The sequence below is a fragment of the Columba livia genome, chromosome 3 (genome assembly GCF_036013475.1).
Source record: "Columba livia isolate bColLiv1 breed racing homer chromosome 3, bColLiv1.pat.W.v2, whole genome shotgun sequence".
NCBI lineage: Eukaryota > Metazoa > Chordata > Aves > Columbiformes > Columbidae > Columba > Columba livia.
Window position 1 is genome coordinate 100,594,074 of NC_088604.1, and position 22,798 is coordinate 100,616,871.

The following is a 22,798-nucleotide window of genomic DNA, read 5'->3' on the forward strand; positions in this document are numbered from 1 at the left end:
CATTAAGATTCAAGCCTTAGTTTCAATGTGCTGCTGTCCCACCAGTTCCTAATGCTGTCATGCTGGTAAATCCATTGTGCTTCCCATCTACACTACCTCATAACTGTTGATGTGGCTTGCTGTAGATGAAACAAGAATCTGACAAATCCGAGGTTCAATCAGAACAACCATCAAGAAATTTGGGAGAACAAATCAGCAACAGCACCTGTTTAATATTTTATCTTGCAGAATAGTAACAGCACCACACTTACGCAATCTACCACACAGTACTGTTATGCGGTTCTCTTCTCACACCAGAAAACTGACCCTGTTTCCAAATTAGAGTATAAGCAGCCATTATACTAAAGGAACCGGATCAAAGGCTGCACAATCAAACCAGGTATTAAAAGCTCTTAGACATTAACACAAAGAGCAGTGACCATTACAGGCATCATCATCACAGCATTATCACTTCCCAGAACATCCTTACTGGTAAGAAACGCATTTCAATGACAGCAAAATCACCATCCTGACACGCTAAGAAGCACCTTAGCAGTATGCTGCGGGTTAACCCCCATGGGCAGCTAAGCACCATACAGCTACTCACTCCCTCCTACTGAGATGGGGAAGGGAACTGGAAGAATTAAAGTGAGAAAACTTGTGGGTTGAGATAAAGACAATTTACAAGGTAAAGCAAAAGCTCTGCATGTCAGCAAAGCAAAACAAGGAATTCATTCATTGCTTCCCATCAGCTGGCAGTTGAGCTGTTTCCAGCAAAGCAGGGCTCCATCACGCACAATGGTTACTTGGGAAGTCAAATGCCAGAACCCTGAATATTCCACCCTTCCTCCTCCTCTCCTCCCAGCTTTTATCACCAGGCATGACATCATATGGTGTGAGATATCTTTTTGGTCAGCTGGGGTCAGCCATCCCAGCTGTGTCCCCTCCCAGCTTGTGGTGAACCCCCAGCCTGCTCGCTGGTGAGGCAGTGTGAGAAACAGAAAAAGCCTCAATGCTGTGTAAGCACCCCTGAGCAACAGCTACAACATCCGTGTGTTGTCAACACTGTTTTAATCGCAAATCCAAAACACAGCACCCTATCAGCTACTATGAAGAAAATTAACTCTATCGCAGCCAAAACCAGTATACAGTATTATGGGGAGAATGTAAAAGACAGTCAATGCTACTCAGACAACTTGTGCTCTGAAAACATTTTCTGTGGAACAAGAAATTTCCTTGTATGCAGCAGGTGCCAATATATTGATGGACAAACAAGGAAGATCCAAATTCCACCTTGATTTGATATTTAAGAAACATAAGTACATCTCACCTAAAGTATTAACGGAGTCAGAAATAAACATTTCCTCTTAAACATACCTCTTGCTACCTGATTGCGACATGCACGAAGGGACTGAAATAGGCTGAAACCATCAATTGTCACAATTGCTGCTGGATACAAGATACTTAGTTCTTCATTCTGTGCAAGAAAATGAGAGAAGGGAGACAAAACAAACAAACAAACATCACTGTTACTGTTATAACAGCCTCTTTTCAGGCTTTTTATACCAGTAACTACAGGAAGACAAGGATTACATCCATAGAGTTAATATCTAACAAGCCACAGGCAACAGAATAAGGACAAACTACAGAAATTCAGTATTAAGCCATCTAATATATGAATAAGAAAGTTATTTAGGCACATAATTTTATATTTTTATCTTCTTTCAATGACTTTTACATTTGCTTAATATGTTTCATGGCTTAGGGAGAAAACACAAAAGTTACAGCAGCTTGTGAAGGCCACAGAAAAACAGGTTTATCTAGAATGCAAGTATCAACGTTTTATAAGCCAAATTCTGAAACTGGATTAGTGCCTGAATTACCACTTGGGCACATAAATGCTAATTTGGTGATATAAATTCAAGACTCAAATTCCTTAATGCTTCTGTATTTCAAAACTGATCCCAAATGTCACACTAAATCACTTGAGCATTTCTATAAAGCAGAGCTGGAAACTCCTGTAACTTCATTAGTTTTCTTCATAAAGCATGCAAACTCAGCCAACAGTAAAGAAAGCTGGCTTTTCTATTAAACAGCTTAAGCTCTGCAAGAAATACTCACAATGGCATGCAGGTTCCTAACACTATCTCTTACAAAGATTGATTAAATTTTTAGCTATCTTCTCCATTAAATAGTTAAAATAAGTTCTTATGAATGAGTACATACAGCTCTTGGCATATTGCATTTTCTCCTTTCATCCATACATTATTGGATTTTGTGCACGTACGTGAATAAACAAGAAATGAGTGAAGCCTTCCTTTGCAAGGTTATCACAGAGAAAAATGAAATCTGTAGAGCTAACTAAACGCTCCAAAAAATAAAAAGAAATTCGGAATCCTCAAACTATACAGGCATAAATACTTCTAGAACAAGAAATCCAGAGTATCTTGTTCTAAGGAATTGTCCACCCATCAAAAACTGGTAAAGGACATAGAGGATTCACAGAGAAGACTCCCTTCCATACCCCATAACACTGCCACTTCGCTTTTGAAATAATCTGACAAAACCTGTTCTGTGACACCAGGATGCCTGGGAATTTCATAGGTTCTGCACTTAAGCTGTAGGACAGGATCTTCATTTAAAAGCTGGGCAAGAAGCAGAACGCCACTCTAGAAGAGAAAGAATAATGAGAATGAACATTTCTGTCCCGTTTCTTAAGGAAGGCAAAAAGCACTATCTGCAGAAACAAGTTTTATAGAAAGAGTATTATTATTATTATTATTATTATTATTATTATTATTGTTGTTGTTATTATTAAACAGCTTGCTTGCAGGCCTGCCATGCTGAGAAACTCACCTCGGTGTAAAAACGAACATAGCCAGAGGTGAAGCCAACAACAATGCAGGTCCAGTCAGGACGGCCCGTGGAACTCCTGTTTCACAAAGATATACCAAAGTTAAAAACATAATCCTGCTCAAAGCTGCAGACATACAAAAATGTAACGTAAGGAGACTGAAGATGTATTCACATAAGAATATTGATCCTTACCTCTTCTGACTTGCCAACGGGATACACAATACACTACTCACACATTCACTAGAAACAGAAAGATAAAATAAGCATATTTTTTCTCCAATTCTGAAATTTTGCTCAAGAGATATTGCTGAGTCACCATTTTAATACTTTAACAATATATTAATGCAGCACACAATTTACCAAATTTATACTAAGGAGGTGAAAAAAACCGTTTCATTTTGAAGACATTTTCAATCACAAGTTCAAGAGCACCCAAATAGATTGCACAAGTGCTTAATTACATCTTCTTAATGTTGTCTTTCATCACTCACAGACTGATTACTTTGCCAGTACTCTTCAGTAAAGATTGAAGTTAAATCTCATGTAGCTATAATGATACACCAAGAACAAACACTCAAAAAAAAAAAATAAACCAAACCTTACTTATCAAAATAAATTTTTGAAATACAATGCACAGTAAGGTAGATTTTCTATCCATTGCATTTCATCACTTTATAATTTGAGAGCATTTAAAGAGCTAACAGTCTTTCCAGTTAATGCAATAACCGAGCATGCTTAATGCATGGCAGGCCAAGCATGCAGAAGGCAAGCAGATGAGGAGGCCATCCTATCTCAAATCAAAAGTTATTTAACTGTACCAGAATAGAAAGTTTTACGCTGTCTAGGGAAACAGAAGCAGTAAAAAGGTTTAATGAAAGAGCATATAAATTCAAAACAACATCCCAAACAGCACTTAGAGTATAAATGCCTACAGTACCACTGAGTATTTGCATTTCAGGTCACCTCTAATACCCAAGGAGTGATTAAATCATCAGGCCAGACAATTACGGAAAAAGCACGTTCTAAACGCAAGTTTGACATGAGTTGCAATTCGATTACAACTTCAAAGCAATGTTAAGTATCTCAGTGAAATCTCATCTTCCAATAGCAAAGATTAGCCACCACAGAATATTATCAGCTGAAGGCAACTTTGGGCAAAAAGAAGAAAAACAAAAAAAAGTCTTTTGCCAATCTGACACCAATTGCCATATTTACAGTTCCACAGAAATAAAACCTTCACCTACAAAAACCACCCAGAAACCTTAAATCAAGAGGTAGTGAATATAACCGTGTCTATCTGAAGAAAGCTACCTGTTCCGCAGGATAGTGTCTCGTGGGGCTGTACCAGTAGTAAGAAACACATCCCCAAACAGAATTTCTTTTCCTTTTTTTAATAAAAGATGTAGTGGTAGTATGGGGGAAAAAAAGAGATGCACGTAAAACAGTTCAAATGTGTGACAGCAGCAGATTTATGAAAAAGGATTATGATTTTTACAGATTGGAGAGAGGCTGATTAAGTCAACGCCTCCTGCAGCATAACAGAAGGTTGAACCCAATAGGGAACATGTTCAAAGTCAGACAGCAACTCAAGGCTGCAAACTCCATAACAAAATGCAAAATCTTCTTCCATATGGGACACTCGAGAAATGTCTGCCTGGTTATTTGAAGGCATAGCAAGCAGAAATATTGTATAAATAGCAAATGTATGACCAAAGCAAATTTTCCAAGTCCACTAAATGCCTTGGAGCCCAAAACCATTCCTTGATCAGAGACATTACTTTATATTTGCTTGGGGTTTTGAAGATGAAAAGAAGTATTTCTAAAACAACTTCAGACATTTTTGGTTGCAACATCCCTTCACAAAATTTCACCTCTACTATAAAAGTAGATTTTTCAAAAATGGTACTTTTTTTCCTTTTATAACAGGAACTTATAAGCAGCATGATAAATAGATCTATTAAAATGTCTAAATTACATACAAATACACTGATCTGCATAGAAAGTACTTTGGCTAATTTGTATGAACTTGTCCCGAGATAGCACATTACGCATGAAGAATGACCTTTGCAGACAATGTTTCTGATCACCCCGGTTATTCCATTTCTGATTTCAACATTAAAATGCATGAGACCAGGAATGCACTTGAATGAAAGTACGACCAAAGAAAAAGAGTACAAGTATTTACTACTAATATTAAATGTGAAAACAACATTTTAATCACAGCTGCATATCAACACCTACCCTTCTTCAACATTCAGAGAGCCGCTCCAGCCAACAGCATATTGCATTTCCTCTTTTCCCTTGTCACTGTGCTTCCATTTAGCTGCAGTTAGGAATAAAGACACCATCTATAAAACATCTATATATGTTTTGCATCTCACAGATTTAGTCCTATTCCTAATCCTGCTCTTTTGTGCAATACATCCTACCATACTTGAATTAAGTACCAATTACAAACCTTGAAGACCATAAAAATACTACTACATTTTCAGTGACTTTTCTAAAGAACTCTTTTCTTAAAAATTTACATGGAACAACATGCTACTAAAATTCTGAAATGCCTAGTTTCATTTTAAAAGATTTATACAGTAATATCTACTTCATCAGATTTTTAAAGATTTGATTAATTAAATAAGGATCCTTAGGAGAAAAGTATTAAGCAAGAGAAAACTACTTCCGGGAAAATTACTGAAGATGAGCTTAAACAAATAGCCAATTTTATTTTTAACCACCAAGAAGGACATGGGAATCCTACATTAAATCTGACAACTTTTAATCACTGCATCATAACCACAATAAGAAAACACTACACTTTGTTATTCACAAGCTGCTAGCACAGCTGCCATTTCACTGTTGAATCATGTCCCAGGTGCCAGCGGATAACTAAAAAAAAAGTGTTGTGTGCCATGTATCTGACACCTAAAACCTGAGACACAGGGCGGGTTCTGCCACTGTGTGGTGCAGCGGTCACTGTGCAGTTCAGCAAAAGCAGTTCTCCAGCAGATGAGCTAAATCACCTCCTTATTCTTGATCCAATGAGAACTTTCCAAGGAACACTGCTATCTTTTCATTTTTGCTGAAAAATCAGCAACTAGCATGTATCGCTTTTGGAAGACACATTTCTGCAGGGAATGACCAATGCAGCATGACAACTCAATGCAATCTGTCTCATTATGCAACTCTGAGTTTCAACAGCCTGGTTTTGTTTTAAAATGGTATAATATTCCCCACATCAAGAGGTTTCCTTTCATCATGCTCATGTGTCACCAACTGCAGCTGTTAATAGCACCAGCACCCCAGGCAACACCACCTTTGTATACAGCGGCTGACTGATTGGTGTTCATCTACTACTAAAGGTACCTTTAGTAGTTCTGAGACCACTACTTTAGGGTAAAATATAATGGCGTACATTCTTCAAAATGGGGAACAATTTTCTATCAAATGTAGAAATCTCAAGAACAATCCAGCTCAATACCGCCTCCGCCAAGTGACTAGCTCAGTTGGCCCATTTTTTTCAAGAAAAAAAAAGAAAAATAAGGTCAAGTATTTCTTAATGGATAAAATTAATACAAAGTTTCCTTTTCCTTATTGAGCAAAATTAATATCAATATCTCTGAGCATCTCAAACAGCCAGGTATAGTATATATTAATTATACAAGACAAAATTGTTTTCTCAGATCAAAATACAGCTGAGAAGACAAAAGAACTTAATTGCCAACCAGCACCTAGAAAATGCATCATGTGTACTAAAAAAAAAATCCTTGAAGGTATGACTTGGGGGGAGCAGATGGGTGTGGGAGAAACAAATCTTGTCCTAACTACAATTAAGCATACTAGTATACATACTTAAGAGAACGTATACTCACGCACTAAAAAGACTGCTTTCTGTTCATTAGCTATTACCATCAGGTCATTTGTTGGTGACAAGGACAACACACAGTCCTGAAGCCAGTAACTTCTCTGGTTCTTGGAGTTAGATTCCTCTTCTTCCTACAGGTAAAGCTTTAGTCAATGTATACAACAATTTCTAAACATAGCAGAACTTGCAAGATTCATGACAACAACTTGGCTTGCACTCAACACCAGCACTGAATGGACTGTTCCTTGGCAAGACACTAGAGATCCAACTTGCATGAAAAGCCATGAGAAATGCATCAACCGTGCACTAATTCTATCTGTGCATTTACAAAACAGAAAACAAAGAAGTGCTCAACACTAACGCTACTCCTCAAAATCCTCTTTCAAAGAGAAACTAGAAGAATGAGACTTAAAGGGTTTTTTTATTATTGATTAAGGATTGGAAAGAATCTCTTTAGTCATTCTCATTACAACGCACACTCAAAATTAACAATTTATCCCAGTTCATACACTGACCAGCACTAAGTAAATATATTCACACATGAAGAAAGTAACTAAGCTGGCATTCACACTAAAGCTTCATGGTAACAACCAATAGGTACCAGATGCCTTTCCACACCAAGGAACATTACAAAGAAACAAATTCAAACTACGAAGTGTCAAGTTTTAAGAGTTTAATGATGGGTACATAAAGACTTAGATACCATCGTTATGCAAAAAAAGCAAAAAGTTTGCATCTTTTTGCCTTGGAACAACAAGCCAAATATTTGATTGCAGAACAACCAAGGTAGCTCCTGCTAACCATAGTGCAAAGGCAGCAAGTAGCTAACAGGTTCTGAGCAGGCTGCTGCAAGGTCTCTCAGAGATGCGACCCCTGCTTTCTTGGCTCCATCCTTTTACCCTGATCACAGCAATACAAACACCTTCTCTTGTCCACAGCCCCCACTTCCATAGCCACCTACCCAATGCTACCTCTCCTCCCAGCTCTCCAAAATATTACTCCATCCTCTAGTATCTCAAAGCAGCTATGCACAAATGGAAAGAAAAAAAAAAAACAAACACACACAAACAACAAAAAAAAACCAAAAACAAAACAAAAAAAAAAACACAAACCAAAACAAAACAAAAACCCAACAGCTTCAGCGTAATCATTTTCTGATCTGTGTGACTTACTCTATTGTAATAAAGTTGCATCTACTTGAAAATATACACATTTACTTCCAGAAGAAGAAAACACACCAAACTAACCACAACACAAACAAACAACACACAGCACAACTATAGGAAGAATTTGCATATCATACTCTTAATCAGCTATTCACTGTATTTATTTTCTTTCCTAAGGAAAACGGTCACTTTGTGCACATAAGAATAACCTGTATATCCACCATGAGGTCTAGATTAGCACACTACAAACATTCTGCTAACTATCTTTGTCCACACTATCTCTTGATTTATGCAAGATAACAACCAATTTTTATATCATTTTTGTCTGTTGATGGATGCTAAGTTCTGTAACATTTTTTTCCTAATTACTGGTATTTTTCAAGACTTTACAAAAAGGTGATGAAGTTGTCTGGGATACTCATTACAACTTCAACTTCTCATGACAGAGATAAATGATAAATGTATCATGTGCAAAACACATAGCCAAAACCCAAAGAAAAGCCTTGTACTAATTTTTAATGCAACACTTTTCAAACCGAGGAAAAAGCAACAGAAACTAAAGGTTTGTTTTAAAATTAAAAGGAATTAGAATTTTATTTCAGACAAATAAGTTAAATAAAATTATCTGTATGCACAAACAAAGAATCTGAAATCTAAAGACAAAATATGGCCATCTTATACTAGTAACAAAAATAAGCTAAGGGTTAAAACAGTAAAAGCACTGAACTTGCAAAAGGAACATTAAAATCTGCACTTAAGATTTCAACATCACCATCCCTACAAAACAGCTAATCAGTTCCATAAAAAAAAACCTTACTAAAGAAAACTTTCTCCCCTCTTTTTTTAAATTTTCAATGCCTTCTCAAAAGTTGCTGTGTTCCATGAAATAGATACTTGTCCAGGTGACTTGAGTAATTCCAAGAAAAAAAAACAAGTTTTATACTCACTGTCATGCAAATCAATGAACAGTTAAAAGATTAAACATGGGAATTAATTATTACATTATACTAATAATTCTCATCTCTGTGCTAGACTGATGCACTCATTTTGGTGTGTGTTCAGACATACAGACTCATGTATTTCTATGCTCCTACAAAGAACAACCTGTTTGCTGTGGATGACACGTTTTTCTTTCTGAAGAGTTCGACCTGGAACCACTAGCAATTTTGGAGGGAAACATGTAAGCCCAGGAGAAAGAGGTTCTTTGACAAGAAGGGTATGATCTACCTGGCAGAAGAGTTTGACATTTTAAAGAAAAGAGTGAAAACTAAGACAATTTCAATTTAGCAATAGATGATGGTTCTTTCAAATAAAAACTTCAGTAGAAAATATAGCAATGTTTGTCCTCATTAAGGAAGTTATAAACATTACAGCACGCTTAACAAAGATGGGGCCTGAGAAACACATTCATTTCATGGCAATTATAGTGGAGCTGAATACTCCTATTTAAAACTTCTCATGCTTGTCGTTCCCTGACATCAGCGTTAGTGATTCATCCCTGCAAGACACCGTGCTCATTTCAACTTGTCATCCCAGCTGAAAAACCTGTTTCCCTGCTGAGGTAAGGAGTTACAAGGATTCTGCCCAACTGCTCAGGCACAATTCCTGCATACTGAGATAAAGACAGCAGATAAGAGAGTTTTGTTGGCATTGGCAGAGTCAGGTCTGGATTCCTCATTCAACGCCATTAGCTTTCTCTAACATGGAATTAATCAAGCAATTCTGTTCAGATGACTCATTCAGATGCGGACAATTTCTGCACACACAGCTTCCCTAACATCTTATTCAAGTCAACTAGAAGCCTCATTCTTACCAACAATTACAGACTGGCTGCGTTATTCTTAGGTGAACTAGTTGGGCAGAGGGATGTTTCCCTCCCTTTAAAAAGCAACTGTGCTGCCCCATCCTGCAACTAGATTTTGACCCCTCTTGTGACAACAGCCACACAACATAAAAGCAGTACTATGTGATTATCAGAAAGACGCCTGTGTCAGTGGTTCAGGATTTCGGAGTTTTTAATTTATTTTAATACTTGGTAGATTACTATAAGTTCACTGCCATGCCCTACTGCCTGTGGCTAGCTATAGGACAAAAAAGATGCTCCCAGCATGTATGTATACATGTATGTATACTCTAGTGAGAAAAAATCCTACAGAATACAATAATAGGAATAATTACAACAATAGATAACATCCAAGCTATATTTAGAAACAATTACAGGAGCAAGGGACAAACAAACAGTCACATTTAAAACACTGGTCAAGATCCTTCTTGCCCAGGTGATAACTACGTAAGAGAAAAAGCAACACACAAACAAGTGGAAAACTGTTTTAGAGTAAGCAAGATAGCAATGAAAACTCATATAGATAGAGATAGAGATAGAGATATGAACTTACAGGTTCTTGTAATTCTGCTTCATCCCAGGCTCCCCAGCCACCATCTTCCCAGCTTGTTGATTTGCCTAGTAAAAAAAGATTTGTCATATGGATACAGCATAGGCAAGGAAAAACACAATCAAAAAGGATTTTTGGTGGTCGTTTTCCTTTCCCCACCAATGCATTATAACTTCATTTATGGCAGATACTAAAGGGGTTCTACAGAAAGAACCACGAAGTGGTTGAAATATGTGTCTTACTTCTCTGTACTTTCATTTTTGACACTATGGAAAAGTCATAGTAGAAGATGTTACCTAAGTACAAATTGGAAACAGATGTAACACCACCTGTGTCTAATTCTGACAGCCTGCATCTAGAACTCAGGCCAATTAACATCTTACAGTGCCTGGTACAATACATAGCTGACCCTTCAACGGGGCTTCTCCACAGTTTACTAGAACAACTTATTCAATCAAATTTGTCTTTTTTAGTTTCTCCACAGCCATTTCAAGAGAGCCAAGACACGTTTCTAGTTTTATACAGCAAGTTGAAGCAAAGAGTGAGGACACAGGCATGAAACCCTATGTGTCCATTTGACAAAAACCTTCTTTGATGGGTACAGAGACCTAAGACCTTACTGCAAAATGCAAGCTTTAGCTTGTCTGATTATTAGAACCCCAAAGACAACAAAACCCCCATTCTGTACACATTAGGCAGCTACAGATGGAAAGGGGACAGCAGTCTCTCTCCAGTCCTGCAGGACTCCATGTATATGACTCCTAGATGTTTTACTAACTGGCATAAGATGACCTGTAAGACACCATGAGAACCTCATATCCATAATTTCATGAGAAACAGTATTTCTATAGATGAGTAAAATATCTTCCTTTCCATAATGGTGGCTTTTGTTTTGGTTTAAGTCAATTGCAGAATCAGACAGTAGTAACGCCAGTTCATTTTAACAGGAATGACAGCACATGGAAGTTCATCTGCGACAAAACACCTAAGCCCAGGATCACGCAGAATCGACCACCACCACTCTCAAAGCAGAAGCTGAAACTGTGGCCTCTGGGGGGAAAATGAGCACAAGGACCTTGGGCTGCTCAGGGTTCAGCAAGACACCACAGAGGAAAATTAACAAGACATTGATCAGATTCAATTCTGTCATACAGAAACCTCAGAGAAACCACGAGCTTACAAAATACCTCCAACACCTGAGAAAACAGAGATTCACAGAGACAGGCCTACTTCTCAGTTGTCTTATAAGAGTTAATGTAAAAAATTTACACAAAAAGCACCTGAAATCCTTTCATCTAAAAATATGGAATTTGATGTGAATTTAAAAGCCTATGCAAAGGGCAATTATGCATGGGCATTTCATGGTAGAAGATGTACAATTTTCAAACACCACCATCATTGGGAACTTCAACAAGTTAATTAGATATCACTGTAGTTCAGTAGAAAAGCAAACACTGAATTCCACCCAGAAGCATAAGCATGAAACCTGAAGTAGTAACATCAATTAGATTTCAAGAGTTTTCCAAGGATTTCTTTCAAGTTTTTCATTAACTGGTGCCATGGCTACTTTGACCGTAAAAATTAGTTTAATGCCATGTCTCAAATTAGTTTAAATTTAGTTTTAAGCAAGCATGATTTTGCTATTTTGGATGGTCAAACAGTACAAACGAGAAGGTTTCTATCAACAACACTTAATTTGGTCTAAAAACTCTAGTTCCTTTACCACCAAAGGCAGAATCCAATACAACAAAACAGAAATCTGTATTCTCTCTAAGCAGATTTTTAAACTTGTGTAATGGCTAATTAAGACAAAAAACTTAAAAAAATAAAATAGCCTAAGAAACTTTCTACCAATGTTGTTCAGAAGGTATTTCACAAGACTGTAGAAAAGGCCCACTCCTTGAATAACTTGTTAAAACTGAAAGGTCTGTACCATCTCCAAAATGAACAAGTCAGCCAGTTTTACTTCACTTCATCAACATCAAATACAGATCTGATTGCAACAGCTCCCAAGGGTCATGATCTCATCTTGTATTTGAGGTTGAGAGTGTTTCCAGTGTACAAATATATAAAAGAGAATTATGGTAAATACTCAAGAAGAAAACATTAACTAACTTAAATGTTTAGTTTAAGATAGCTAACAAAATTCTACCTCTGGTTGTGTCTTGTTATCTCAAAAGGCAACAAAATCTCCATCCTATAAAATTCATGGAGGAAAGAAATCTGTCAGTGTGCCACAGCCCACAGAGGAACATAATCATATCCAAAACCAAAGTCAGGGCCAATCCCCTCCCTAGAGCACAGAGCAGACCAATCTTTCCAAGAAACACCAGCTACTTAAATTCTAAGATGGAACACGCAACATAAAACTGCAACTGTGAGGATTCTTGCTGCCTCTTCACAAACAGCTACATTTTCATGGCTGTCATCACCTTCCTTGGATGAAGCTAGATTAATCAGAAAACAATGGAAAAATGAGGTAACAGTGAGTCACCATCCCACTTATTAAGCTGGGGAGATCCTTCAGAACTGTGACATGCTCTGCAAAGCCAGCATCCCCTCCAGCTTATAAGGGTTTACAAATTTGCTCCTTCATATCCATCCTCCACATTGTACAGAATGCCCTGTATAAACTAATCATACATATTTCTCAAGCCCCTGCATCATTCTTTCCTTTCTTCCACATATTAATTCTTAAATTTTTTTTTTTAAGTATTTCCTGATCCATATTATTCAGACACTTCACCTATGCAATGACTAGTGAAGACAGGTATTAAACAATAGGCAACTAATCTCTGAAATTATGGACAAGAAGGAACAGAGGAATACTCCACCTATCATTCTTTAACTCAAACACACTGTTATTCACAGGTCCCAATAAAATACAAATTATCTTACAGAAGCTGTCAGCTTGCAGAGACTTTCCCATGCACCAGAACCTGATAAGATTGGTCAAGGATCCAAGTTCTGTTTACAATGAAGATTTTGAAGAAACACCCCACCGTTACCATTAGTAACATTACACATCAAAACTAGTCACTGTGAAATGAAAGACATAATCTAGGTAACCAATACCAAAACAAGCCCTAAAGAGTTCTTGACTTGTAACATATTGATTTCTCCCAACAAGGGACTGGAAAAAAATAAGCTTTCCTGTGCAAATGTCCATCTCTGAGCAGTAGTGGATGTCTGGGAAACAGTTCTCCCTATTTTGATTAAGCAGCGGCAATATACCAGATTTCACTTTACTGCAGACATCACAAAAATAAAAACTACTGGGTCTGCAAGAACCAATTCATTCTTTAATTTGAAGCACACAGCAGTAAAACTTCATCATCAGCACATCTGAAACATCAGAGCTGCTTTAAACGCTGCCCATTTGCAGCGTTGATGTTAATGTGTAAGAGAATTCATTTCAAGCATATTTATCACAAACTCAATACCCTAAAGAACAATTTCTACCAATAAGCATGTTTTGTTTAAAAGACAAGAACAAAAGAGAGAGGAACTTTAGCAACAGCTCTATACCAATAAGGTCTAATTGGCATTTAACAGGTCAAATTCTGTACAAAAGGTGTTTTCACTCAGTTTAAGACTTCCTCCCCAATTCACAGAACATACTTTTGAGCACAGAAAACTGCCAGTGTCCTCACTTCCCATGTGACGACCGGGGTTGGGCAACAGAAGCCTTTCCGTCCTGCCCTCACCTCCAGGTTCCAGCTCTGCAGCAGGTACCAGAGGACATGGCTGGAGTGGTGGGCTTGCACAGAAGAGCCTATGTTTGCCCAAGTAGTAAAGCATGTGTTGAAAACGGGACCTCCAAAGCCAAAAAAGGTCAAACTACCCCTACCTACATAAATATATAGTTTTAAAGTGCACAAGTTTATGTCCATAGATTTTTTTTTAATATATATATGTAAAGTTTTGACTCATGCACAAGCCTATTATTGCCTTTACCTATTAAACTGTCTTTATCTCAAGCCACAAGTTTTCTCACTTTTACAACTGTCTTCCCAATCCCACTGTAGGGAAAGCAAGTGAGCGGCTATGTGGGCTTAGCTGCCCACCAGGGTTAAAGTACGGCACTTAACTGCAGGCGTGTAGTTTGTTGGGTTTGGGATCTTCCAGCTTGTTTTCCACCCATGCTTTAAGAATTTTTAAAATGAATAAGCAATCATTTCTTGCACTATTATTTAAGTTCAACAGTTTCAGATTTTTTTCTATGTATATTCACTATGATTCTGGTACCATTGGATTGTATGATTAGCAAAGAACTAGAAGCAGTTTCTTTTCTATTCAGACCAAGGAATTTTAGAAACATTTTAGAATCTTCTTGCTATTGAGTAATCATAGGCCATTTATTTCCAAAGCTCCTCCAACATGGGGACTGACAAAAATGTTGTTTTGCCAGCATTACTAGGAAACCCCTTTTGAGAGTAGCACTACATTTGTTTGCTCTTTATCACTTCAGACATCCATAAGTGGGAAAAAAAAAAAAATACACTCAAACTAAGCTCACTAATCTGAAGAACCACTTGAGCAATTTATTTTCCTTTAGATGCTCAAAATTGCTTTCAACTACATAGATTCATTAAAGTAATGCTGCAAGTTTCCATGGCCTACAGTAGTAAACTTAACTCCAAAAATAAAGTTTGAGATACCATGGGGAGGGGGGCAGGGAAAAAAAGTTTTGTGATGCTATATAGCACAAGTAACAAACCAAACAGATGACATACAAAACATAATATTTACGCTTTCTTTCAGATAAAAGCAACCGCTTAAGTTACAGCAAGAAGAATGAAGTCTACCCAGTAAAGGGGGTGCTAAAACAGAAGAAGAATCAGGTGCAAAAATAAGCCGGACAAAGTACTCTGACACTGTCCTGTCATGTGTGTTGAGAGCATGTCATTTAGTCTTGCCCATATCTCAGGATGTATTACTAATTACAGATGTAACACAATGCAGGCAGAGTGTGTATTTTTACGATATATTACGTGGAAACTGAAAGAACATTAGATTTATATAGAGCAATCTGGAGAGGGAGGATCTGATTAAAGAGGCAATACAAAAGAGTTTGTCAAAAGACTCTTCAATAGGAATATAACAAATTCAATAAGAGAGATACAGAAACAGTTAAGAAGAACCCCCATGCTAAATGCTATCTAGAATTTGATTTTGTAATTTACTTTTTTCTTTGTAACCTTGTTTGTGACTCTGAAATAAAAAGCCTGGCCTTCTGTATTACTGAATCAAATTAGTCCGTCCACATAAAGCAAAGCGTGTAGGCACAACTCCAAAGATGTTGTTTAGTGGAACTGGGCTGAAGAGCGCTTTTCAAGATGCTGTCGGTGTAAGAGGGCTGGATTTTGGAAAAGAGTTTCTCTGCCAGGCTTAAGCCATCATTCCCACTGTCAAAAGAAGCAGTAAAGTGACACCTCATAGCTCCGAGCAACCTCCCAAGTCAGAGGGTTGGTTTTTTCCTTCCCCCTGAATAAGCAGCAGCATCTCAAAGCTGTGTGCTGCGCAATGCACTGCTCTGAAGCGACCAGCTCGCTATCACAGATGCAGGTATCGTTGCTTGGGAACTCCCAAGAACAAGTTTGGCTTTGGTTTTTTTTCTGATTAATTTCATTTAGGTAACGGGAGATAAACACATTCGGAAACTAAAAATATCTGCACACCAGAAAAGTACTATTTTTTTATTTCATATTAATACCCCCAAAGTTTAGCTACCAGCAGTCCTACCTATGTCAGTGAACTGCTGTCACCAAGCCCATCAAATGTTTTAAAACAACACACAATTCAAGATCACAGTCCCCAGGAAGAGACATATCACTTTAAATCAACTGTAGTTAATCAAATTACAAAGATTCTAAAAAATGTTATGTGTTCTTATTGATCAGTTTTCTTCCCTTTTCAGTTAAATATCCATTAATGTCTTAATGCTAAAATTCTGTTGTGCTTATGAAGCTTTACCACATTTTGCAAACAAGATGGATTTTTTCATTCACGTGCATGCTTTATTATAGACAGTTGTATAACGGAGTTAACTGTTACAGTTGTTTTCTGACGTAGCCAACATGCATCCCAAAACACCTTCAACACAGCAAGCTGTCAAATTAAATGTAATGCAAATACTTTCTTTTCCCAGTATTTACACATTTGAAAAAGCAGCTTTCAAAGCCGTTCAAATACAACTAGCTCAGGTTTAACACAAGATTTGTGTAAGACTATTAAATTCATGTGCTTTATTACTCCTGTTCATTAAAATATGAAAAAGCATTCAAACCCTTTTTATTTTTCCTAGAGAATAAAGGAGTGAGAACTCCGTATGAAGCATCTTTAACCAGTTTACTCCATAATACTGCTTTTATTTGTCACGTGAGGCAAGATCTACCCCAACACCTTTTATTCTAGTATGTACAGTAAAAAAGTAGCTACATTTTGCTTCACAATCGTCACCTCAAACAGTCTAAGAACATTTACGTTATTTCAGCATTGCATTATTTGCTATCTTAACGTATGATTGCATAACACAAGCAAGGAGAACGTCTCAAACCCTTTCTTCCAGTGTTTCCTGACCTGAAGAACTGGCTTGTTGGGCTACAGAAAAAGATTAAGTGATGTGGTAGTTGATAATACGCTTTCCAACACCTTTTTCTACAACTGAATGTTTTCAAACGTTTGACTGTTCAACGGAAGGAAAAAAAAATTATAAAGTTCACTTAGAACAAAAATGTAAATTTTTTTGAAGTCAGTTACCTACATCTGTATTTTTAATCTATATAGTACTTTGATAAGCCTTTTCAAATAAAATTTGAAATTGAAAACCTAGGTTTACTTACTATAATTAAATGAAGTACGCTGCTATGTCAAACACGACTAGGTGAGAAGGTACAGAGTTTTCACTCATATGAACTTTTATTAAGATCACAGTATCACGTAGTGATTTAGAAATGCACACTTCTTGCATTTTCAGAAGGAAGTAAATTCTTTTCATTTAAAGTGCATCTAGAAAAATGCTTTTACATTAACCACCATAGATTTTAGTGTAGCAAATATACTAACACAAAATATTTTAGCTTTGTTAGAATGAAAAAGTGACCAAAGCTAAAACAGCAGAAAGAACTTCTTTGATCCATAGCTTAAAAAAAAAAAAGACCTATAGCTTCTAACAAAAACCCTTTAAACCCACACACTGAAGATCCTGCAGGCACCTTTTCTAAAGCATTTGTGAGGCAAAATGTGACATGAGCTTTTGAAAATTCTACTAAGCACCTAAAACATTGTTATAACTCATAAAAAAAAAAAGTAATTAATTTCTTAATTTAAATACTCTTTGTTAAGTAAAAATATTTAACAAACATTAATTTTACTAAGATAGTCAGCACTTTCCATTCAACTATAAAGTTTAAATACTAGTGAAAAAGTTTCCCTACAAATGCAGCATAACTTAAAAAGAAATGCACAAACCAGAAAAAGTAAATAAAAGGTGCTAGTTCTCCAGTTTAAAATAAAAAATACTTATAACTTTGACATGTGTTTATTAAGCCATGTTTATTCATATATAAGCAATGACATAAATATTAAGTTTAGTACAAAAGCTGTATGTGATAGGAAATGTATACATTTTCCTTGCTGAATTTATCAGGAAAAACTACTGGTTCAAAACAGTACGTTCTGCCAATGGAACAGTTTTTACTAAAGCATTCCCTGATTAAAAAATAAAACATTTCTTTATATTTTGCTTAGTTAAAAATATTTGCCTTGGCAATATGCACTTTAAAAAAACCAAAACAAAACAAAATAAACTTGTCTGGACAAAATTTTTTTCCTTCCTTGGTGCATAAGTTCTCGCACTTCCTCACTCAGACTTTATTTACAGCAAAATGTTCTTCTATGTGAATAATGTAAAAGTCAAGGTACAAAACAATTAACAAAGAGAAAAGGGAGTAATTTTGTACTGCCATGTAACAGGTCAGCTGCTTACCAAGATAAATGAGGGGATCAGTATATAGGCAAAAAAAAGAAAGAGAGAATGAAAAACTGAATAAAGTCTTTCCAACCAGAGCAATAACTGTGAGTGCAAGACCAGGAGATCAGCAGCAACTGCAGGATCTCTACCATTTCATCACAACCTGAGTTTCAAAACAATGCAGCAGCTTGGCTGTTTAGCTGGCCAGGGCACAAGACAGCAGCAACATGGACTCGGAGGAACAAGCCTAAGGGGAAAAGAATCTCCAGTGCCAAGCAGCCAAACACATTTTTTTTTCTAATTTAGGATACCTCCACAATTTACTTACTTCTCACTTAAGATAACTCTGCAAGTTTTAACAGTGTTTCTCCTCATCAAAGATGAACACACTAAGGATTTCTGCTTCAAAATTACTAATTTATAATCTCATGTAAAAGTCACTTTCGGAACTCTCACTTACATTTATGCTCATTTACCCTGAACCATGAAAACAGCTGCTGTATCAAAAAATTAAAGGCATAAATCCAAAAGATTTTAAGAGTCTAAATGAGTAACATCCTGACACTTTGCCTCGATGACTGAATAAGCAAATATAAAAATACTCCAGAATAGAGCCGACTCATTAAAATGGAAGAACAGCACATTTCAGAACGTATATCTTCTTTGCTTTACCATTTTTGTGGTTTTACAACATACTAAATGTATTCTCTCTTTACAGTTGCTATATCCACTCCAACAAAAGTATCCAAGAGTTATTTTTCACAAACTTCTCTCACATGTACCACCAAATATGAGAGCAATATTCAATTTTTTTCCACCACATACTTTTAGAAACACAAACACATTACAATCTTTTGCTTTTATCTTCACTATGCAAGAGGCACTAACAAGACCCTAACCATTTCAGAATCCCTCCTTTAGATATGGATGATACCAAAAGAACAGTCTCGTGAAATCTGTGTGCACTTTTTAGAGCATTATTAGAGTCAAACGAGCAGCACAGGTAGCAGCACATAACTGTTTTCTACTAAAAGTTATGGACAAAGATGACTGGCTATATAAAATTCTTCCAGAACTCCTTTCTTCCAAGTGTGTTTCAACAATAAATTAAATCCAATCTTGAACACAAAAAGAAAGCAATAATAAAATAAAACAATATGCATACAGAAGTTTAAGTACCAAACTTAAGTAGCTGAACATATAGTGTACTTTTAAAACTTTTTCACAATTGTTGTGCCATCTTTTCACCAGGATCCATAGTGATAGGACAAGGGCCAACAGTTTAAACTGAAAGATGGTAGAATTAGCTTGGATACAAGGAAGAAATTTTTTTACAAATGAAAGTGGTGAGACACTGGAACAAGTTGCCCAGAGAAGCTGCAGGTGTTCAAGGCCAGGCTGGACGGGGCTCTGAGCAACCGGATCTACTTGAACATGTCCCTGCTCATTGCAGGGGTTGGACTAGACGGACTTTAAAGGTCCCTTCCAACCCAAATCATACTATGATCTGCCCACTTTTTAAATTCCCTTATAGACTTCTAAAGCTTTTTAAATAAGCATGTTGCTGCTTGTTTTCATCACTCTGTTGACAGTGGAGGAGACTTTACATGCATTTTCATCAACCTCTTCAAACGCTTTCCTTACACACTGTTGCCAGAAAACCAACACAGTACAGCACTAACAACATACAGCCCGGTGTTTTGCTTCCCTGTGCTCTCTATCCTGGGCACGGACCTGTTGGTTCCTCTTCTCTGTTGAGAATATCGCTCCTGTTCCAGACAGCTCAGTTTGCTCTGTGCGTTGCCTCACACAATGGAAACCCGGACCACAGCTTTGGACTGTAGCTGCTCTAAGATTTATTGCATTTTAATTTAAGCTGCCAAACTAAATCTTCAGTGTAGTTTAAGTGCATTCTGCATTATTGGACAAACCTGCACGCACAGCATTTGTTAACTGTACTAGAACATCTTCAGACAACTGCACACTCTCTTAATGAAACAATTACAAACTTTTATCTCCAAGTCTGTGCCACGGAGGGTCTGTGAGCAAAGAGCTTCCATGCACGGTACAGGATAAGGACCGACAGGTGAAAACAGACGAACACCTGAGACTTCCAGACAGCAGGAAAACCAGAACTCGTCGATGAAGTCGCGGCACTCCAGCACTTTCGGCACTTTCCCCCCTCACAGCCCGTTACCACAGTAAGGACGCCGAGCGCTCCGCTGCCCGCTGTCAGCCCCGCACGTCCCCGGCTCCCCCTGCAGCGGGCAGGGCGGGTGAGGAAAGCGGGGCCGAGCGGCCCACAGCCGGCACCGCCACCGCGCTGCGGCCCGGGGCAGGGAGAAGCCGCCGTCGCCGGCTGGGTCGAGACTCCCGCCGCACAGAGCCCTGAAAGGGCCGCGGGGGACGGGGCCACCATCGCCACCCCCACACACGCTCCCCCGGGCCGCAGCGAGCCCCCAGCTCCCCCGCGCCGCGGGGCGGACTCACCACTCTCCCTGCCGGCCGCGGCGCTGCCCTGGCGGCGGTGCGGGCACAGGAAGTCGCGGGCCGCCTCCAGGTCCTGGAAGTGGCCGAAGGGAACCAGGGCGCACGACATGGTGCCGGTACCACCACCGCCCAACCCGGAAACGCTCGCCGGACTTCCCTCACGCCCGGCGCCGCGACACCCGGTGCAGGGCGCATGCGCAGCCGCATGCGTGAGCGCCACAGCACTTGGAGGGGGGTGCGGGCGGCGGTCGCGGCGCAGCTCGGGAGGTGACGGCGGGGCTCGGTCCGCCCGGGGCCGAGGCGGTAGGGCTGGGATCCCGCTCCTCCTTCTCCTCCAGGCAGTGACGTGGCTGCTCGTGGTCGCGTAGCAGCGGCCCAGCGGAGAGGCGGCGGGATCGGCGGTGGCGGTGAGACGAAGAAATAAAACTTAACAGCAGAGTCAGTTATACTGTTAAGTGGCATTCTTTATTTTATCGGCTCTGAGGAACACTGGGGATCATCCTCTATAAGTGCTCCAGCGACTGCATGCTCTTGCATTGCTTATATTCGCATTATTGTTACACATGCGGTATAAGTTTTGAAAATTTTGACATACAGTACATCTATACTAAGAAATAATAGGATGTTAGTTATAAAGGCTGAGGGAACTGGGTATCTTTAGCTTGGAGGAGACTGAGGGGTGACCTCATTAATGTTTATAAATATGTAAAGGGTGAGTGTCTCAAGGATGGAGCCAGGCTCTTCTTGGTAACAACCAATGGTAAGACAAGGGTAATGGGTACAAACTGGAACACAAGAGGTTCCAGTTCCACTTAAATATGAAAAGAAACTTCTTCTCAGTGAGGGTGCCAGAGCACTGGAACAGGCTGCCCAGGGGGGTTATGGAGTCTTTCTCTGGAGACATTCAAAACCCGCCTGGACACCTTCCTGTGTAACCTCATCTGGGTGTTCCTGCTCCGGCAGGAGGATTGGACTGGATGACCTTTTGAGGTCCCTTCCAATCCCTGACATTCTATGATTATATGATTCTATAATTGTTTAGTTTATCACTTACAATACACCTCTTAATTATTAGTTAAATATAAACTAAGCACTCTGCTTCTAAACAATGTATCGCAATCTTCTGTCTCCCTCTTGTCATGCAGAAGGATCTAAAACTTGAAAAATATCCCTTCGTTTTGCAGATGGTCAGAAAGCATTTATCTGATGTCAATTGCTTAATGATGGGTACATCTTTTATAACTTAATCACAGTATCCATGAATTTGGCAGCTTCTCTTCAGCGGGATCAGCGGTGCCAGGCGCTGCCGCCTCCCTGCCGTGATTCCCGAGGAGAACTGTGGCCTGCGTGTCCGTTTTGTCCCTGGGGATGGAGCCGCTGGGGTGCGAGCTGCTCTTTGCCCCCCCGGGCTGGCTCTGCTCACGGCCCCGGGCAGTAGCACCGGAGAGCAGCTGTGAACACCCGGCCTTGACAGACCCGGGAGGAAGAACAGCAGCCAAGTCCTGTGCTGGCATTTTGAGCCCAACTCGTTCTGCAGTCAGTGACAGTAATTGGCGTGTGAGAGTTGCACTGATGACAATGAGCATGTACTTGGCAGGGAAACCAAAACCGCTTCTAGGATGAGAGGAAATGGCCTTAAGTTGTGCCAGGGGAGGTTTAGATTGGATATTAGGAAACATTTCTTCACAGAAAGGGTTGTCAGGCACTGGAAGAGGCTCCCCAGGGAAGTGCTGGAGTCACTATCTCTGGAGGTGTTTAAAAGACGTGTAGATGAGGTTCTTAGGGACACGGTTTAGGGCCAGTTAGGTTATGGTTGGACTCTGTGATCTTAAGGGTCTCTGTGAAGAGCCATTGAAAGAGGAATGTTGTTTTTATAACTGGGAACCTGGTACCTGACCCCAGCTCGGGGGAGGACTGAGACACATCTGACTAGGAATCTTCAGTATAAAACAAAGTCTCTTCAAACTAGTCCCAGAATGCATACTGATTCGTGTATTTAAAAAAATAAACTAGGGGGAAGGGTAGCCAATGAGCCAGGAATCCATATTTTAAATAAATCAATAAGGGGAGTGACTTGCTA

General features: G+C 38.8%; 1 protein-coding gene across 4 annotated transcripts in view; it reads right to left on the minus strand.

The window, feature by feature from the left end:
* Positions 1-20,894, minus strand: part of RAB3GAP2 (RAB3 GTPase activating non-catalytic protein subunit 2) — a 48,673-nt gene extending 27,779 nt beyond the window's left edge. The window contains exons 1-8 of one of the 4 annotated variants that reach the window (XM_005499976.3): positions 20,719-20,894; positions 10,257-10,321; positions 6,702-6,825; positions 5,077-5,158; positions 3,028-3,075; positions 2,836-2,911; positions 2,547-2,648; positions 1,357-1,456 (exon numbers count right to left, since the gene is read on the minus strand). In XM_005499976.3, the coding sequence (XP_005500033.2) occupies positions 1,357-1,456; positions 2,547-2,648; positions 2,836-2,911; positions 3,028-3,075; positions 5,077-5,158; positions 6,702-6,825; positions 10,257-10,321; positions 20,719-20,827 (706 nt within the window). In that variant the 5' untranslated portion in view covers positions 20,828-20,894. Of the gene's footprint in view, positions 1-1,356; positions 1,457-2,503; positions 2,649-2,835; positions 2,912-3,027; positions 3,076-5,076; positions 5,159-6,701; positions 6,826-10,256; positions 10,322-20,718 lie in introns of those variants that run through there. The other 3 variants (XM_021284169.2, XM_013371813.3, XM_065058514.1) reach the window with 3 other exon arrangements.
* Between the last annotated feature and the right edge of the window lie 1,904 nt (positions 20,895-22,798).